The sequence below is a fragment of the Henningerozyma blattae genome, chromosome 7 (genome assembly GCF_000315915.1).
Source record: "Henningerozyma blattae CBS 6284 chromosome 7, complete genome".
NCBI lineage: Eukaryota > Fungi > Ascomycota > Saccharomycetes > Saccharomycetales > Saccharomycetaceae > Henningerozyma > Henningerozyma blattae.
Genome location: NC_020191.1, coordinates 396164 through 414694, shown reverse-complemented (window position 1 = coordinate 414694; position 18531 = coordinate 396164). Strand labels below are relative to the sequence as shown.

General features: G+C 33.6%; 4 protein-coding genes across 4 annotated transcripts; 1 reads left to right on the top strand and 3 right to left on the bottom strand.

Moving 5' to 3' along the window:
* Positions 1-111: 111 nt before the first annotated feature.
* Positions 112-3033, bottom strand: RTP1 (Rtp1p; the record flags this gene model as incomplete). The annotated part of the gene is made up of 1 exon (XM_004181571.1): positions 112-3033. The coding sequence occupies one exon, from the start codon at positions 3031-3033 to the stop codon at positions 112-114; it is 2922 nt and encodes a 973-aa protein (XP_004181619.1).
* A 230-nt stretch (positions 3034-3263) lies between these two features.
* Positions 3264-3884, top strand: YAR1 (Yar1p; the record flags this gene model as incomplete). The annotated part of the gene is made up of 1 exon (XM_004181570.1): positions 3264-3884. One exon carries the CDS (start codon positions 3264-3266, stop codon positions 3882-3884), a length of 621 nt encoding a protein of 206 aa, XP_004181618.1.
* A 1206-nt stretch (positions 3885-5090) lies between these two features.
* Positions 5091-5474, bottom strand: TBLA0G01540 (uncharacterized protein; the record flags this gene model as incomplete). The annotated part of the gene is made up of 1 exon (XM_004181569.1): positions 5091-5474. One exon carries the CDS (start codon positions 5472-5474, stop codon positions 5091-5093), a length of 384 nt encoding a protein of 127 aa, XP_004181617.1.
* A 1459-nt stretch (positions 5475-6933) lies between these two features.
* On the bottom strand, positions 6934-13365 carry TBLA0G01510 (uncharacterized protein; the record flags this gene model as incomplete). Its single annotated transcript, XM_004181568.1, has 1 exon — positions 6934-13365. The coding sequence occupies one exon, from the start codon at positions 13363-13365 to the stop codon at positions 6934-6936; it is 6432 nt and encodes a 2143-aa protein (XP_004181616.1).
* Between the last annotated feature and the right edge of the window lie 5166 nt (positions 13366-18531).

Here is an 18531-nt window from a genome sequence, read left to right as displayed (position 1 = left end):
TATAGAGTTTATGAAATATAGAATATAGTAGAAAATTAGATTTAGAATTAGAATTAGAATGTAATGGGTGTACAACTTTTGTTAGCCTGGAATGTGAAAGAAGATTTAGATCTAGATTGTAAGCACATGTTCTTGTAAGATAGAGAGGAGTTGTTTTGCTTGTTCAATAACAAGAGCGTCGGTGTCAGTAGAAGTTGTATATTCAAGAAGAGTTATTGTCTTGGCAACAGGGTACTGAGGTGGAAATAAGGATATGCCTGTGCTGTAGATCAAGTCATGGATCAAATGTATCGCAGAACGTCTCATCATAAAAGAGTTGGATCGAGGTTCTTTACTTGTTTCCAGTTGTAAAATCCCAAACGCACAATCAAGCATATGAGAAATATGGTTTTGAACTCCCAAAGCATTCATTTGAAGAGCTACTCCCATTATTGACATGGCAGACATTCTAATTCTATTATCATAATGTTTTTCGTTTCTGGCCTCTCTTCGACGTACTTTACGTAGACAGCTACTAATTATCAAATCTGCATATTTACCTGTGAATAGTTCATTTTCCTTACGGATATAACTTACGAGAACTTCACCAATTTTCAGAATATCATCTACTGGTAATATCTGTTTTTCATATATTTCAACCATTTTAGAAATGGTCGCATCTGGATATAATCCACACAAGCTGGATAGCCCTTTAATAGCATTTAGGTACACGTATGGATCTTGATTACGTAATGCCTGGACATGCAATTGGATCACTCTTAAGATTGATACTACCATCGATTGTCTTTCTACTAATTCACGCAACTTTAATAAACCATGTGCCTTAATTGGGATTAAAACGTCATTTAAATTTATCATAGCTTGATTTAATATTTCCTGATCCTTTTTCTCTTGTGAAATTTTAGTCAACGATATATTTACTACATCAGTGTTACCATCTTGATCCAATAGTGCAGTAATCTTATCTGCTTGTTCTTTTGCAGCAGAATAATTCATCTGTATTAATTTGTCTTTAATTCTTTGTAGTTTATTTTTATGGATAAATAACTCGGAATTGCTGGATGTAATTAATATAGTGGACAGCAATTCCAATAAAATAGGTACTGATGCATTTAAATTTTTATTTGATTCTGGAGATATTCTCTCTAAATCTTCATTTTTTGGATTTTCATCATCTGAATTTTCATCATCTGAATCTTCAACATCTAAATTTTGAGTTTTATTTTCAATCGAACTCCCATGATCATTGATACTTAATAGTTTTTCAATCAATTGTAGCATATCGGTAACATTATTTGCAACTGTATCTTTATATTCCATATTTAATCGTTCCAATAATTTTAAATCCATCAGCACTATCGCACTATTATTATCAGTTAAATTCATATTCATACCATTATGTTCATTGGATTGTTCAGTGGTATTTTTCACCCATCTACGAATAACAGTAAAAAAGATTTGCTTGCTGATCTCCTCATTATCAACTAATTTTAATAATCTAATAAATAGTTCAATCGATAAATCAATATCATTAAGAAACTCTGTCATTATGATAGAATTATCTTCATTTTGCTTTGCCAGTTTCAATTCCTCCATAACTTTTACGTTGTCTTTGATAATAATCTTTGCCATTTTAGATTCAAGATCGATTGAATATTTCCAAGTTGAATGTTCCAATTTGACTAAATTTAAACTAATGTTCTCAATAATTTCATAAGAATTAGATATAAGTAAGAATGATTGGATTAAAGAAAGGATAACTTCAAAATAATCAGATCCCTTTACACTGTTATTGGACGTGCTTGTAAACAATAAATTTTGGTTCTTATTCAAATATGAGCAATATATCCATAGATTTAAGAAAAATTGAGCTTTATTGTATGAATTAATAAAAGATGTAATAAATTCGGTAGATGAATTTTTAGATAGTGATAGAAGAACATTAATATGATTGTTCAATTCAATTGAAGATATTGATTTTTCTGAAATATTGAAATGAAGATTATTAATAGGCTTGAATAAAAAATCCTCAACTATTTTTGAGTTTCTATTATAAAACTCTACCAATAAATTATTCAAACAACTAATTAAGACAGGTCTATCAAGAAGACTTAATCCATGGATTATTTGTTTGAAAAGTTCCGATAAATATTTAATATTTGAAAAATTTCTTGGCTTGGACATTAAAATTTGATTAACTCGAGTCAATTTTTCAATATTAATTTGTTCATCTTCTCGGATACCTACAACAAACTCAACTAAACTAATAATACCGTTTGAGCGGCGTAGGGGTAAAGTAGATAGTTTTTCTAATATAAAATCTTTCATCAGTTTATTAGGTATTGTTCGAAGTAAAAAATTATATATCTCAAATAAAGCATACGTATCTTGGACAGATTCTAGAATGTCTATCCTGATATTCATTTGAGAATCGTTTGATGTAAGAAATAAGCTAACCATTCCAACTAATGTATTAGTATATAATGGTCCCTTTAGTAATGAAGATTTTAAATAATCATCCTCCGTATCTGTTGTGAAGAATTCAAATAATTTTTTCAAAACATATATAAGTGTGGTATTATTTTTTGAATGGCAATTAGGTACAATAAATCTGTCCAATGATTCGTTCCCATTTTTCAGTGATGACATGTTTTTGTCAATTAATGGTATTTGATGAGGTTTATCAATATTGGCATCGATTCCATGGGTGACGATTAAAGAAATAAGATCATCAATATATTTTAAGTCATTTAATGATACAGGTAAAAGGTCATTTTTAGTTTTCGTTTCTTTTATAATTTTATATAATTCATTAAAATAACTCAGTAACTTTTTAACAAATTCATTATTATCTGAACATTTGGCACACGAATAAAGTGATGTAGACTTAATATTGTTTGTTAATGAGTAATTGTTAATTGTGGAAATGAATTCATTATCAAATGTTTTAAAAAAATTGTCCAATGGAGTATTATTAACTACTTGAGGTTGTTTTGCTAATAAATTAGCGACTGAAACTTTCTTTTCAGTCATAGTAGTGTAAAGCAAACGTTATATCGAGAATATTAACCACCATTATGTGTTATTATAGTATCTTAAATTTCCCAGATAGCTTATTAGATTTGGAAATTTCAAATATCGATAATCGTAAATCCGCGATAAAAAAAATTATTGAAAAAGAACTGAATAGAAAAAATCGATGAGATAAAAAAAAATACTTTTTGTCTGAAATTCACGAAATAGATATCATCATAAGATTAAACATGGCATTATATAACGGAAAGTTAGATCAAGAGCAACAAGATGCTATTATCTATAATGCTAGAGTTGGTGATTTAGAGACCTTAGAAGAAATATTCACCACTCTAATTGATCCTAAGGTAATTACTACTATTCAAGAAAGTGAAAATGCATCTACTATACTACACATATTGGCAGCTAATGGAGATAATGATATTATCAAATACATTATTTCATTAGTTCGTCCAAACACAACAATGGAAGAATTTGAGAAATATATCAACCATGCAAATAAAGAAGGCAATACTCCATTACATTGGGCATCATTAAACGGCAAACTAGAGACAGTCAAATTATTGTGTGATGAATATGAAGCTGATCCGTTTATTAGAAATAATGCTGGTCATGATTCTATATATGAAGCTGAAAATAATGGTAAAGAAGTAATTGAGAATTATTTCTTGAGTAAATATGATGTTGAACCTGGAAGTGATGATGATGATGAAGTTGAACAGCAATCTGAAGCCTCCATAAGTAATGTTGAAGTCAATGTAGGTACCGAAATTGAAAGTGTTACTAAAGAAGCTGCAGAAGTGTTGGTATCTCAAACTAAAGACCTAAATCTAAATAATGAATCCAAATAGATAAAAAAAATACTATTCTACTTTTAGGTATAACAACGAATCATGTATATTACAAATCATAGTATATATCAGGAATATTTATTAATTAGTGTCTTAATATTAATTTTTTTTAGACGATTGGATTTTTATAAATTAGTTATAGATCAAAATTATTTACTAAAGAAGAAAAAATAACGCTAAACCTTGAGAACATCACGGTTATATGATTAAGGGAAACATTTCTCAAGAAAGATCTGTAAGAAAAATAATTACATTAAAGAGCAGCGCTAAAAAAACTGTTGTTTACCTTTGCAATTATTATGGTCAATAGCTACTGTTCCGGTGATGTGGGAGTATTTGAAGACGTGTCCTTTGTATATACATATCTTTATAATGAAACAGTGATAATGGGCACTAGTTAACCGAAGAAAACAAGATAATTAATTGCAGTTTCTGTAGATATGATTGTAAAAAAATAAACAAATATAATATCTGGAGAAAATTAGTCGCGTCAAGGGTAGATGAAGGTGTGATGGAAATAAGGGAAAGAAACCTGTAATGATACCGAAACTTGACATATTAACTAGAATAGGATATGAAATCAAAATGTCGACTTTAGCCGATCAGGAACCCCCTTTGAAAGAACCAAACAATAGTGCAAATAATTATGAGTTGTGACATATAACTCAAACGATATCAGATCAATATGAAATAGGATATTTTCAAATATGCGATTACAGCTGATACTAACTAACTAACTAACTAACTAACTAACTTAATAAAACTAGAGAAATATGTAGAATGGAGGTAGAGAGTGTACCTAAGAAAAAAAAGAGAATAAAGGTCTTTAATAAAAAACAAGTGGTTGGAATAATAAAACTATAGTGGAAAGCTAAGAGTGAAGTGTATGTGTAGACGTGGTGAGTGTGGTGTATGTTTATATGTGTAGAAATGACTTCTGACGATTTCATTCTCTTGCATTTTCGTATAATTTTAAAAATGATGGACACCAATTAGAAATAGTGATGTCATTAGCCAACCAGTTTCTTAAAAGGATCACATTGTCTGATTTATTGGAACTATTGTTGAATATATTGGATAGAATACTTATTATGGATGAATTCAAACTGGAAGACTCTTTATTCAAAAGATTTGAATTAATAATTTTCTTCTTATAAAACTCAAATTCTTTTAATGATAATTTTTTATGATTAATGTTATTGTAATTCAAATAATAATTGATTTTTCAATTAATTGATCATCTGAAAGATCAGCTGGTGTACTGGTATTCAATAATGGATTTGGAGTATCAGAAATAGGAGTAGGGTAAGGTGCTGGTACTTGTGATAGAATACTACTACCTGTACTGGAGACTCTCTTGAATGTTCTTGGTGGAGGTGGGGTCATGGCAGGTCTTATATTGCCAAATGTGTCACTATTTAAAGTGTCGAAATTAATCGATATCGATCTCTTCTTGTTTAAATTGGTTGAAGACCGCGATCTTGTTGGTAGGTTAAACAGAAACTCTGGACAATCGTTATAGCCCTTAACATCAGATTCTGAGCAGTTTTGAAAGGATTTAATAGATGATGAGGACGATGAGGCATGCATAACTGTATAAAACTGATATCTATTATGTGGTGGTATTTGATTGTTTTGCTAGTTATGTTTTCTACGCCTCTATTATCTGTTCAAGCATAGATAAACTTACAAGTGGTTTCTCTATATATATGCTCACAAGAACACAACGGCATCTTTATCAGATCTGCTGACCTCCACGATCTTTGCTGAGCTATCCTCAAGCCAAAGAACCCTGAAGTTCCTACGGTTCCTGAGTGACGCGTAATGCTAGCAGTAACTAAAGAGAGAGCTCGTTGCTAACCTAGAAACAGCCATGCCGGGGTGTCCTTGGTCAAACAGAACTTAACTAAATAAACAAAAAAAAATAAAAAATAAAAATAAAAATAAAATGAAGCTATTTTCGAAACAAAATGAAGCAAATTTGTTGTTCTACAATATTTCCACATGCGTGAGCAGCAAGTTTCCTATGAAAAAGACGTTGAATGCTTTCTACGATCTTATTTGGCGTCTCGAGATTCTGTACGAAATTAAACCGAGAACGAGGACATTTCGGTTAAATTAATAATCTTAAAAGAGATACAGATCATTTTGTACTAATAGGGTACAAAATTGAGGGGCTATAGGGTTGTGACAATAGGGTTAGCATTTTAGGGTGGAGTTTTGGTATCTCATTATATACAATATAGTAGAAATTGTTGAATTTAAATTGTACATAGTGCTGCATGTTTAGTAATAGTAATATAATTCTGGTCTAGCTTAATTCTCGAAATAAAATGGGGAAATCTATTATTTGAATTGGCTCGTTATTTATATAAATTAACAATTATAAAGTATTACATGAAAATGTATCTCTAAGAAGTTGAATCAATGTGTTTTCAATCTAGTAACAATTATCTTGGTTTTGATAATATCTTGAGGTGTTGTAATGTTATATATTATACGTAGAAATACGGGCCTCTATTGTAAATCATAAGTTTCTGTAATATTTTTGTTTGCAAATGGCTACCTTTTCTCTTACTTTTTTTAAAAATATATTGACAAATTGTTGACTATTTAAAGTGTTAATGGGATAAGATAGAGAGTTTTGACTCGCACATTTATTAAAAAAAGAGACTTTATCCCAAATAGAGAGCCAAACAATTTTTGTTCAACAATAATTTAGTATAACGCTACGAACTTGTACGAAAAGAAAATTCTTTTTTATCAATAAATTATTCTATTGAATAAATATAATAACTAAAATATTTCTTTAATAATATACATGTATAAAGGCTGATGTAAATAACTTTAAAGGTACATAAAGACGTAATAATTGAGAAAAGTAAAGTAAAAATCTATTGTAATTTGAGAACTTGCAAATCAGTATCTCATAATAATAAAAAAATAAAACGAACAAAATAAAAGCAGCCTTATAATTAATTCTTTTCTTTTTATGTCTTGAGAATTGTTAACAAACAAATATTAAAAATCTTGAAAAAATACTATCAAATCAATTGAACAGATAAAAGAAAACAAGCCCTAAGACAAACATTATACTACCGTTAGCTTGCTTATTACTTGAAGCTGCACCTTCATATAATATTGTCATATGGGTTTCAGGATTAGGCTCACTGTAACTTGGTAAATTTTCTTCAGGGCTTGGAACAACTTCGGGAGTCGTAGTAATATGTGGATTACCATTATCTGTGAATACTGTTGAAGGCGTATTAACGTTATCTTGAAGAATTGTAGAGGTTGTACTTTCTAATTGAGTATTATGTGATGGGATTGGTCCAGGTGAAATAGTAATTGAAAGGGATGTTGGTTGTATCTGAGTTGGGTTTATTGTAGATAATCCCGTTGGTTGAGTAACTTGCTTTGAATCCGAAGATTCAATAATTTGAGTTGAAGCAGATGTAAATTCTTTTGTATTTGAATTAGAAGTAGGTGCAACAGAAGTAATGCCTTGAGAATTTGATCTTGAAGTCTCTGTATTTTCAGTAGGAACAGATGTCACCAATTGAGTATTTAAATTTTCTGGTGTTAATGAACTTGAAATCGTAACAGAGTTGGTATTTGAAAGAGTAGTTGTGATGTGACTAACAGTTCCTGCACTTGTCTCCGGTGCAAGAGATGCAATAGGTATAGATGGTTCAGATGAATAACTCTTTGATAAGCTTGATTCACCTCTTGAGGACATTAGTGTACTGTTCCATCCATAATTGCCACTGTATGAACTAGACGTGGAGGTAAATGATAAAATACTATTAGTGAAAGTTCCAGTAGAACTTGCATCCGTTAATCCGGAACTAAATCCTGAGTTTGATTCTATGGAATTGGTAGTTTCTGATTCAGGTGAGATCGTATTGAAAGATGATTCTGTATCAAAACCATCTGACGAGGTACTGGAGTAATAAGTTGAACTAGTTGTCGATTCGTATGTAAACGATGGTATTAAGTTACTAGTAAATATACTAGAAACTAATGAACTCCAAGAAGTTAATTCTATGAGAGACGAGGAGGAAGACGATTCAAACACTTCGTAGGTAGTGGTCATGGTTGTTGGCTTACCAGCAGAGTCAGTGGTCGAGTACTCAGAAACAATATCGGTCTCAGTGACGGAACCAGAAGTGATGGTAGTAGTGTATACTGATGGGTGAGATGACGACGACGAAGACGACGACGAAGACGAAGACGAAGACGATTCAGACACTTCGTAGGTAGTGGTCATGGTTGTTGGCTTACCAGCAGAGTCAGTGGTCGAGTACTCAGAAACAATATCGGTCTCAGTGACGGAACCAGAAGTGATGGTAGTAGTGTAGACAGGCGGTAATTCAGACCCGCTTAATTCATAAGTAGTGGTCAATGTGGTTGGCATGCCGTTAGAGTCGGTGGTCGAGTAAACAGACACAATATCGGTCTCAGTGACGGAACCAGAGGTGATGGTAGTAGTGTAGACAGGTGGTAATTCAGACCCACTTAATTCATAAGTAGTGGTCAATGTGGTTGGCGTGCCGTTAGAGTCGGTGGTCGAGTACTCAGAAACAATATCGGTCTCAGTGATGGAACCAGAAGTGATGGTAGTAGTGTATACTGATGGGTGAGGTGACGAAGACGAAGCTGAAGACGAAGACGATTCAGACACTTCGTAGGTAGTGGTCATGGTTGTTGGCTTACCAGCAGAGTCAGTGGTCGAGTATTCAGAAACAACATCGGTCTCAGTGACGGAACCAGATGTCCTACGTAGTAGTGTATACTGATAGGTGATATGAAGACGACGAAGCAAAGACGAAGACGATTGAGACACTTCGTAGGTAGTGGTCATGGTTGTTGGCTTACCAGCAGAGTCGGTGGTCGAGTATTCAGAAACAATATCGGTCTCAGTGACGGAACCAGAGGTGATGGTAGTAGTGTAGACAGGTGGTAATTCAGACCCGCTTAATTCATAAGTAGTGATCAATGTGGTTGGCATGCCGTTAGAGTCGGTGGTCGAGTACTCAGAAACAACATCGGTCTCAGTGACGGAACCAGATGTCCTAGTAGTAGTGTATACTGATGGGTGAGATGACGAAGACGAAGCTGAAGACGAAGCTGAAGACGAAGACGATTCAGACACTTCGTAGGTAGTGGTCATGGTTGTTGGCTTACCAGCAGAGTCGGTGGTCGAGTATTCAGAAACAACATCGGTCTCAGTGACGGAACCAGATGTCCTAGTAGTAGTGTATACTGATGGGTGAGATGACGACGACGAAGCTGAAGACGAAGACGATTCAGACACTTCGTAGGTAGTGGTCATGGTTGTTGGCTTACCAGCAGAGTCGGTGGTCGAGTAAGCAGAAACAATATCGGTCTCAGTGACGGAACCAGAGGTGATGGTAGTAGTGTAGACAGGTGGTAATTCAGACCCGCTTAATTCATAAGTAGTGATCAATGTGGTTGGTATGCCGTTAGAGTCGGTGGTCGAGTAAACAGACACAATATCGGTCTCAGTGACGGAACCAGAGGTGATGGTAGTAGTGTAGACAGGTGGTAATTCAGACCCGCTTAATTCATAAGTAGTGGTCAATGTGGTTGGCATGCCGTTAGAGTCGGTGGTCGAGTACTCAGAAACAACATCGGTCTCAGTGACGGAACCAGATGTCCTAGTAGTAGTGTATACTGATGGGTGAGATGACGACGACGAAGCTGAAGACGAAGACGATTCAGACACTTCGTAGGTAGTGGTCATGGTTGTTGGCTTACCAGCAGAGTCAGTGGTCGAGTATTCAGAAACAACATCGGTCTCAGTGACGGAACCAGATGTCCTAGTAGTAGTGTATACTGATGGGTGAGATGACGAAGACGAAGACGAAGACGAAGACGAAGACGATTCAGACACTTCGTAGGTAGTGGTCATGGTTGTTGGCTTACCAGCAGAGTCGGTGGTCGAGTACTCAGAAACAATATCGGTCTCAGTGACGGAACCAGAGGTGATGGTAGTAGTGTATAATGTGGGGAATGGTGTAGATTCAGAATCAATTGGATATTCTTCTGTTTCACTTCTCCAATCTGTAATAGGAGGTGGAATATCCTCAGATTCAGAAGTTGTGACCTCAGACTTTGAGTCCGAAGAAAATTTGGAGTGAGAAGTAGTTCTTGAGGACCTACTGGAGGTTACTTCATAAGTAGTGGTAATAGTTGTTGGCTTACCAGCAGAGGTCGGTGGTCGAGTATTCAGAAACAACATCGGTCTCAGTGACGGAACCAGATGTCCTAGTAGTAGTGTATACTGAATGGGTGAGACGACGACGACGAAGCCAAAGACCGAAGACGATTCGAGCACTTCGTAGGTAGTGGTCATGGTTGTTGGCTTACCAGCAGAGTCGGTGGTCGAGTATTCAGAAACAACATCGGTCTCAGTGACGGAACCAGATGTCCTAGTAGTAGTGTATACTGATGGGTGAGATGACGAAGACGAAGACGAAGACGAAGACGAAGACGATTCAGACACTTCGTAGGTAGTGGTCATGGTTGTTGGCTTACCAGCAGAGTCAGTGGTCGAATACTCAGAAACAATATCGGTCGCAGTGACGGAACCAGATGTCCTAGTAGTAGTGTATAATGTGGGGAATGGTGTAGATTCAGAATCAATTGGATATTCTTCTGTTTCACTTGGCCAATCTGTAATAGGAGGTGGAATATCCTCAGATTCAGAAGTTGAGTACTCAGGCTTTGACTCCGAAGTAAATATGGACTCAGAGGTAGTTCTTGAAGACCTACTAGAGGCTACTTCATAAGTAGTGGTAATAGTTGTTGGCTTACCAGCAGAGTCGGTGGTCGAGTAAACAGACACAATATCGGTCTCAGTGACGGAACCAGAGGTGATGGTAGTAGTGTAGACAGGTGGTAATTCAGACCCGCTTAATTCATAAGTAGTGGTCAATGTGGTTGGCATGCCGTTAGAGTCGGTGGTCGAGTACTCAGAAACAATATCGGTCTCAGTGATGGAACCAGAAGTGATGGTAGTAGTGTATACTGATGGGTGAGATGACGAAGACGAAGCTGAAGACGAAGACGATTCAGACACTTCGTAGGTAGTGGTCATGGTTGTTGGCTTACCAGCAGAGTCAGTGGTCGAGTATTCAGAAACAACATCGGTCTCAGTGACGGAACCAGATGTCCTAGTAGTAGTGTATACTGATGGGTGAGATGACGAAGACGAAGACGAAGACGAAGACGAAGACGATTCAGACACTTCGTAGGTAGTGGTCATGGTTGTTGGCTTACCAGCAGAGTCAGTGGTCGAATACTCAGAAACAATATCGGTCGCAGTGACGGAACCAGATGTCCTAGTAGTAGTGTATAATGTGGGGAATGGTGTAGATTCAGAATCAATTGGATATTCTTCTGTTTCACTTCTCCAATCTGTAATAGGAGGTGGAATATCCTCAGATTCAGAAGTTGTGACCTCAGACTTTGAGTCCGAAGAAAATTTGGAGTGAGAAGTAGTTCTTGAGGACCTACTGGAGGTTACTTCATAAGTAGTGGTAATAGTTGTTGGCTTACCAGCAGAGTCGGTGGTCGAGTATTCAGAAACAACATCGGTCTCAGTGTCGGAACCAGATGTCCTAGTAGTAGTGTATACTGATGGGTGAGATGAGGACGAACTAGATGACGAAGACGATTCAGACACTTCGTAAGTAGTAGAAATAGATGTATTTTTATCTGATTCACTTGTTCTGCTTTCTGAAGACTTGGAGATGATTGTGGATGACGTGGCACTTGTGGTGGTAGAACTTGCTTTTGAATTTGGGTTGTTAGTTGAGCTTGTGTAAGTAAATGATGTTTTGCTGGATAAAGATTTTGTTGAAGAAAATGATGGACTTTTGGATGTTGATGATGATGATGATGGTGATGATGATGATGATGATGATGATGATGGTGATGATGATGATGATGATGATGATGATGATGATGATGATGATGATGATGATGATGATAGCATTGAGCTTGAAGGGGAGTATTTTGAAGAGTGTGATACTGCAGAATATGGTGGAACTGCAACTAATATTACCTCTTCTTCAATAGGAACTAAGTCCTTATCCCATTCGGTGGACCAATATGTGCTTACGGTGGATGTTACTGATTTGCTCCATCCTGAAGTTCTTGTGGTCCTAATACCCGGATTGCTAACATAAAATATCGTTTCATATGTATATGTGCCATCATTACCATACCAGTGACTATAACCAGTTGAAAATGTAGAGGCAAATGGCTGCAGCCAGGCAAACTTTGTGGTCGTTTCTGTTTCTACTTGATCATAAGGAGTTTTCACGTAATAAATTGTTTGAATTGATGATATAGCCACATTACCTGCTTGAGTTCTTTTTGTAGTCACTTTTGTTGAATAAGTTGACATAAATGTACCAGTCCAATCCGTATATATAGTAACTGTACCATATGGATTTGGTGTAGCAACTACAATAATAAGCTGTGTAGTTGGATAACCATCAGGACCAAACATACTTTCTGTAACTGTAGCTATAATTGATGTCTTAGAAAAACCATAACCAACTGTAGTATATTGTGTCAAAACATTGGAAGGCATAGCAATATAAAACACGTATAATGTTGTACCAATCTCGTCACCTCCGGTTTGAGAATAAGTTTTTGTATTATAGGTTGTGGTTGACGGTGCCTGCCAAAAGGTAAAAGTTCTACTTAATTTGGTAACAATTGGATTGTAAACATAATAAATGGTTTCCTCAAAATAATCGTTATTTAGTACTAAAATGCCAGAATGAGTCGAATAGGTGGTTCTGTATGTTCCTGTCCATACAGTAGTAACTGTCTTTAAAGTAATATCATCTGGAGTTCTAACATAATAGATTGTTTTTGTTGTTTCGTGTCCATCAAGACCAGTAATTAAGGTATAACCAGTAGAATAAGTGTAGATATATGAGCCAGTCCAAGATGTATAATAGTTACTTTGTGCATTACGTTGTGGAGTAGCTAAAATCTCATAAAGTGTAAGCGTATCTAAAGAGTTCCAGTAATTATAACGAGATGAGGTATAAACGCTAACGGTTGCGGTGTAAGAACTTTTCCAATATGTATAATATGTTGAAAAGATTGTTACTTGTGGTACCATCAGAAAACCAACACTAGCACCTAGAACTTTACCACCAAGGAAAAAATTGTATGGGTATTCCCATGTAATGGTAGCCACCAATAATCCCCCTTGACCATCATAATTTCTACCACCATCAGCATCAGAATCAGTGATAGACTGAAGAGCTTGGGATTCTCCAGATGGTTGAAAATCCCTTGCAACTATTGTTAGTGGCATGGTGGATGCTCCGGGTGAGGGCAATTCGGTAGGTTGTATGACAGCCCCCAGTAATTTATTAGCTTGGAGTAAAACTAATAAGGCATTTGTCAAAAAAAGTTTTGGAAACTTCATTGTTAACCAATATTTTTAGTTTAGTTTTCTGTTCTTTACTTTTTTTTGATTATAATATATATATATATATATATTTGTTGCTTTTTTAAAAGTGTATTTATAATACGTTTAGGAATAACAGTTCCAGAAGAAATATCTGGTTAATGTTTTTTTTGAAACCAAAATAAATATTTAAGCTTTGGGTAATAATAACTTACGAAAAAAAAATAGTAAAAAATCAGAAAGATTTAATTTCAATTGATGAAGATATTAAATGTACAAAAACTTTGTAGCAAATTTTTTTTCCCTCAAAAAGATGTGTGAAATTTCAAAGAGATTAGAAGATTCGATAATAGATGGATAATTTGAATTGAATTAACAATGAAAAATTAAAATGTACAACAGATTATAATAAATCAGGGTTTCTATTATAAAAAAAGTGGCATGCTTAAATAAAATTCGACCAACTAAAAGCCTGCAATAAGGAATTCAAAAATATTGCAAGTCTAGATTTTAGCGGAAGGCATTGACGATAAAATCTAACAAAACAAAATACTTCTTACATAAAGGTACTAGCGACGTCATAGAAAAATTAATAATATTTAGTTAACGAACTAGAAGGTAGGTATGGATGTTCAATGTGCATCGAAATAACTGTACATTACAGTTGTATTTTCATTGATAGGTAATAATAACCCTTTCCCATACAAATTGGTTCCTGAAGAAGAAATAAGAATAATAGGTCTGTGTTTGTTACCTAGTAGGAGGCTTGGAAAATACCTAGATCTGTTTATTATTAGAATATTGATGAGAACCCTTTAGAGTTTACATACAAATTTCTGGCTTAATGTAAAAAACTTATTTCACTGGAAAAAATCTTGAAAATTTAAAAAATTTAAATTCAGCCAATGCATAAAGCAAGATGATAAGAAAGTAGAAAAATTCTCAATGACAATGGCAAGTCAGCTAAACCAAATTACTAATTGCAATATTGAACACGTATCATAATAAAGAAGAAATTATCGAAAAAGTATTTTTTGAACACAATGATGGAAAAAGAAAATCAACATTGAGTAACTCCGACATATAGTAAATAGCATCAAATAAAACACCTATTCATGGTAAATGGATAGGCATGCATAATATATTGAAAGTTAATGATAATGGAGAAATGAGCTCAAAGTCATATGAATGTATATTCATTCATGGTATTTCTCAAGTAAATAGCGGAAGATATATTTCCTGGAAAATCCCAATGAAAGAAGAAATATAATTTGCCTTTTATTTCTACATCTATTGGGATAGTCATATATGCCCACCGATCTTAGATATTCAAAGTATTACTGTATTCAGATTTTTCTCCGTTTTAAAACTTGTGTTTTTCAGCCGCTATTTTTGCCTGAATATAGAAAAACTGAAGAGGAGCAAAGCAAAGTTATCGCATCTTATGCTGTAAGAGGAAATTTCATCCTCCGAAACAATTGGTCGTGTCCAGCCGAATATTTTTTCTTCAATGGGAAGTAATTTTCTACGAGGAGGTGGTAAACCTATGCCCTTTGTTATAATACAATGTGTAGCGGTACTAAAATTCTATCGGGATAAGGGAGAGTGGTTTTCAATACCTTTCATAGTTAAAGCCAACAGGTTTCTAGTTCTAAACGTTTTTAAACTTTTGCCTTATTTTAAGGCCAAAACTTAGTTTACTGTTGTATTCATAGTGATAAAAAATATGAAAAAAAATCATAGTTCAACAAAAGTTGTTATAACTTATTTCCTTTATGACGAATAACGAATGCAAATCAGGACAGATATAGCCAGCTCATCACATGGAGATCTAGGTTCCAGCTAACCCAATTTGAAATGTTGAAAAGAGGGTTGACCAGGTTATTAAATTTCGATATAACGGGGAACTGTACCCCGACATTGATATTGTAAAAGAGGTGAATTCGGAGAGCGCTCAAGAATTTTATTGCCTGACTGCGCTATTATGTATATATGATTCGCTAACTCCGTAAGAAAAAAAATAACAGTTGGAACTAAATAACATCATTAATAGCCACGTATCCGAATCAATATCTGTGTAGATATGGAGTTCAGTACCAAACCATCTCGTAATTAAGGGTTTTACATTTGCTTATTAGATGCTCAATATGTGGTGGAAGCCTCTGAATGCAAATAGGAAAATTCTTCATACTAAAGTCTAGACTATATAATACCTTTTGTCTTTTGAAACGGCAATATTTGCCAGGAAGAATATTACTGCTAGAGCGATTTCTTCTAGAAGCCCGGATTTTTTTTTTCTAGATCGCAATTAATTGGCGAAACAATGAATAGAAATACTCGAGAACTGAAAAATAACTCAAAACTTAGGTATTATCTTGTCAATTGAAAATACCATGATTTTGACAAAGGCGTCTTGTTGCAGATCATTAAAGAATAATTTGTCGAATGAATAAGCACTTTTCAAAAAGTATAAATATTATGATTTAGATCGGCTTTTAACAAAAGCAGCACGGAAAAAAAGGGGTCGACACGTTAAAAGGAAAGAAATTTACGTAGTTTCAAACAATTATGTCAATATTGCAGTTTTCTTGAGGAGTTTGCAAGCAATTTGTATGCCTTCGTAAAATCTTTGTTATTGTTTATTCTTAATGAAACCTGAACATTGATCAAGCGAAGTTTTCACTTACTCAGATCAGAAAGTATATTATGTTCCATTTTAGATATTGTTAAGTTGCAGAAACACAGATTGCTTCTGAAATTCCAGAAAGTAGTGCCAAGATTGTCTTGTCAGATACTTTGATATTTTACAGTTTTTCTGTCAATTTTTCTACTTGTAGTCAATAATATAGCCTCATTCTTTAATATTTATTCTTTTTGTCCCATGGTTCTGAAATAATAATAGTCTCATAACGATCTTAGAATTGAGATACCCATCTATAAACTTCTAGTACATTTGTAAAAGGTTTATTAACGTATTCAATTTCTTATTTAGGGGAATATATGTACGTTTTATTATTTTTTAAGGTTTGTCATGTAATTTAGTAACGATATAGTCTATCGAGGTGAAAAACATTGTCATTTTGAAATGTGTTTATTTTCATAAACCCTTTTTTTAAGTTAAACTGAATTGAACCATGTGGGAAAAAAAAGAAGAAGGAATTTCGTTTATTTTGTTTTTATATAGGAGCTTTATAGATCATCATGAAGGTCATTGAAAGCCCATAAATTTATTTGGACTGAATAATAATTGCAAAGAAGATTAGTGCAAAAAAAAATGGCATTTCCAGTTTCTCATATAGTTATATTCATTAATTGAAATAATTAGATGAAGGTTAACACACTCAGAAGTACATTACTTGGCATTTTGTCTTTAATTTCACTATTAATTTAAAAAAAATTTCCAAAAGTAGAGTATTATCTCGCTATAATAGTAGGCAAATTTTCATTTTAAATTTTTTTTTGGCATAAAGGTACACTTCATTTTCGTGTCATATATATTATCTTGCAACCAGTTTAGTAAAAAATATTACATAGAATGGCAGTTTTTTTTTATCCTTTTTTTTCTTATAAAAGAGCCTTCAAATTGTTAAATTGAATTCAAGCAAAACAAATTACATATCGTAACTTTGAATATATTTCTAATGTGCTAATCTAGAATGTGGAAATGTGTGCAATACTACTTTAAGGTTGAACAAACGCTGTAGTTCTTAACTGAGTTTCTATTATACGTACTTCTAGCTTACTCATAGTCCTCTATTTATCAAGTAATATTGATATTAATATTTGAGGGCATAGAACATAGAGAAAAAAGAGTAGAGAGACAGTGTTTATAATACTAAGAAAAAGTTATCAGTTGTCGTCATAAATAACATACACTACAAAATACTTTTGCATAGCTTGCACTCTGTGTAGTATAAGCACAATTTGGCTGTTTTTTTATAGGATCGCATACCAACATACTGTTTTGATCTGAGAATAATAACAAGATTGTATTATACCTTAAATTTTTCAACAATTATTCATCGGCTTTATAAGTCGTATTATTACTAGAGTTCAACATTATTTAGAGAATAAATCTGTTGTTAATAGTAAAGTTATTGTCAGAGCTGTGGCATTATGTGTAATAGTTGTAGCTTTGTGTTAATAGTTAATAAAGCATGGATTTAGTCGTAATTGTAACTTTATACAACAACTAATAACAACTTAATATAATTAATAACCCAACATGCATTAAACACACGTGGTCTTACTACTAAAATCACCCAGGTAGTAATATTAAGGAGGTATTAGGATGTGATAGATTCCATTTTAATATCAGACCACCAATTCGTTGATGGTGAATCTGTCCATTTTTCAGAGTATAAATTACCACGAAAATATCCCAAAAGTTTACAACTGTTCATTGTATATCCTGTATATATTATATATTCCCTTTCGAAAGAAGCAAGGAGATTTTTTATAATAATATAATAATTATTCAAACAGATTAATTAACTAAGAATTAAACTATGAGCAACAATATTTTGAACAGTACGAACGCTGGTCATTTTTATATTTTAATTTTATGATTTGGAATGTTTATTTACTTTTAAGAAAATATATACTAAGTTTTATAAAAACTATTCTAGTATTTTCCAAAAAATAATATATATTTTTACAATAAAAACAAATGTTAAAAAAACTGTTAAAGATTATTGTTACCGTATATAACAGGTCTGTATATGTAAACAAGTAATTATCAGAGCTGTGGAATTATGTGTCATAAGTCGTGGGTTTGTGTTAATAGCTAATAAAGCATGGATTTAGTCGTAATTGTAACTTTATACAACAACTAATAACAACTTAATATAATTAATAACCCAACATGCATTAAACACACGTGGTCTTACTATTAAAATCACCCAGGTAGTAATATTAAGGAGGTATTAGGATGTGATAGATTCCATTTTAATATCAGACCACCAATTCGTTGATGGTGAATCTGTCCATTTTTCAGAGTATAAATTACCACGAAAATATCCCAAAAGTTTACAACTGTTCATTGTATATCCTGTATATATTATATATTCCCTTTCGAAAGAAGCAAGGAGAGTTTTTTTATAATAATATAATAATTATTCAAACAGATTAATTAACTAAGAATTAAACTATGAGCAACAATATTTTGAACAGTTCGATCAATAG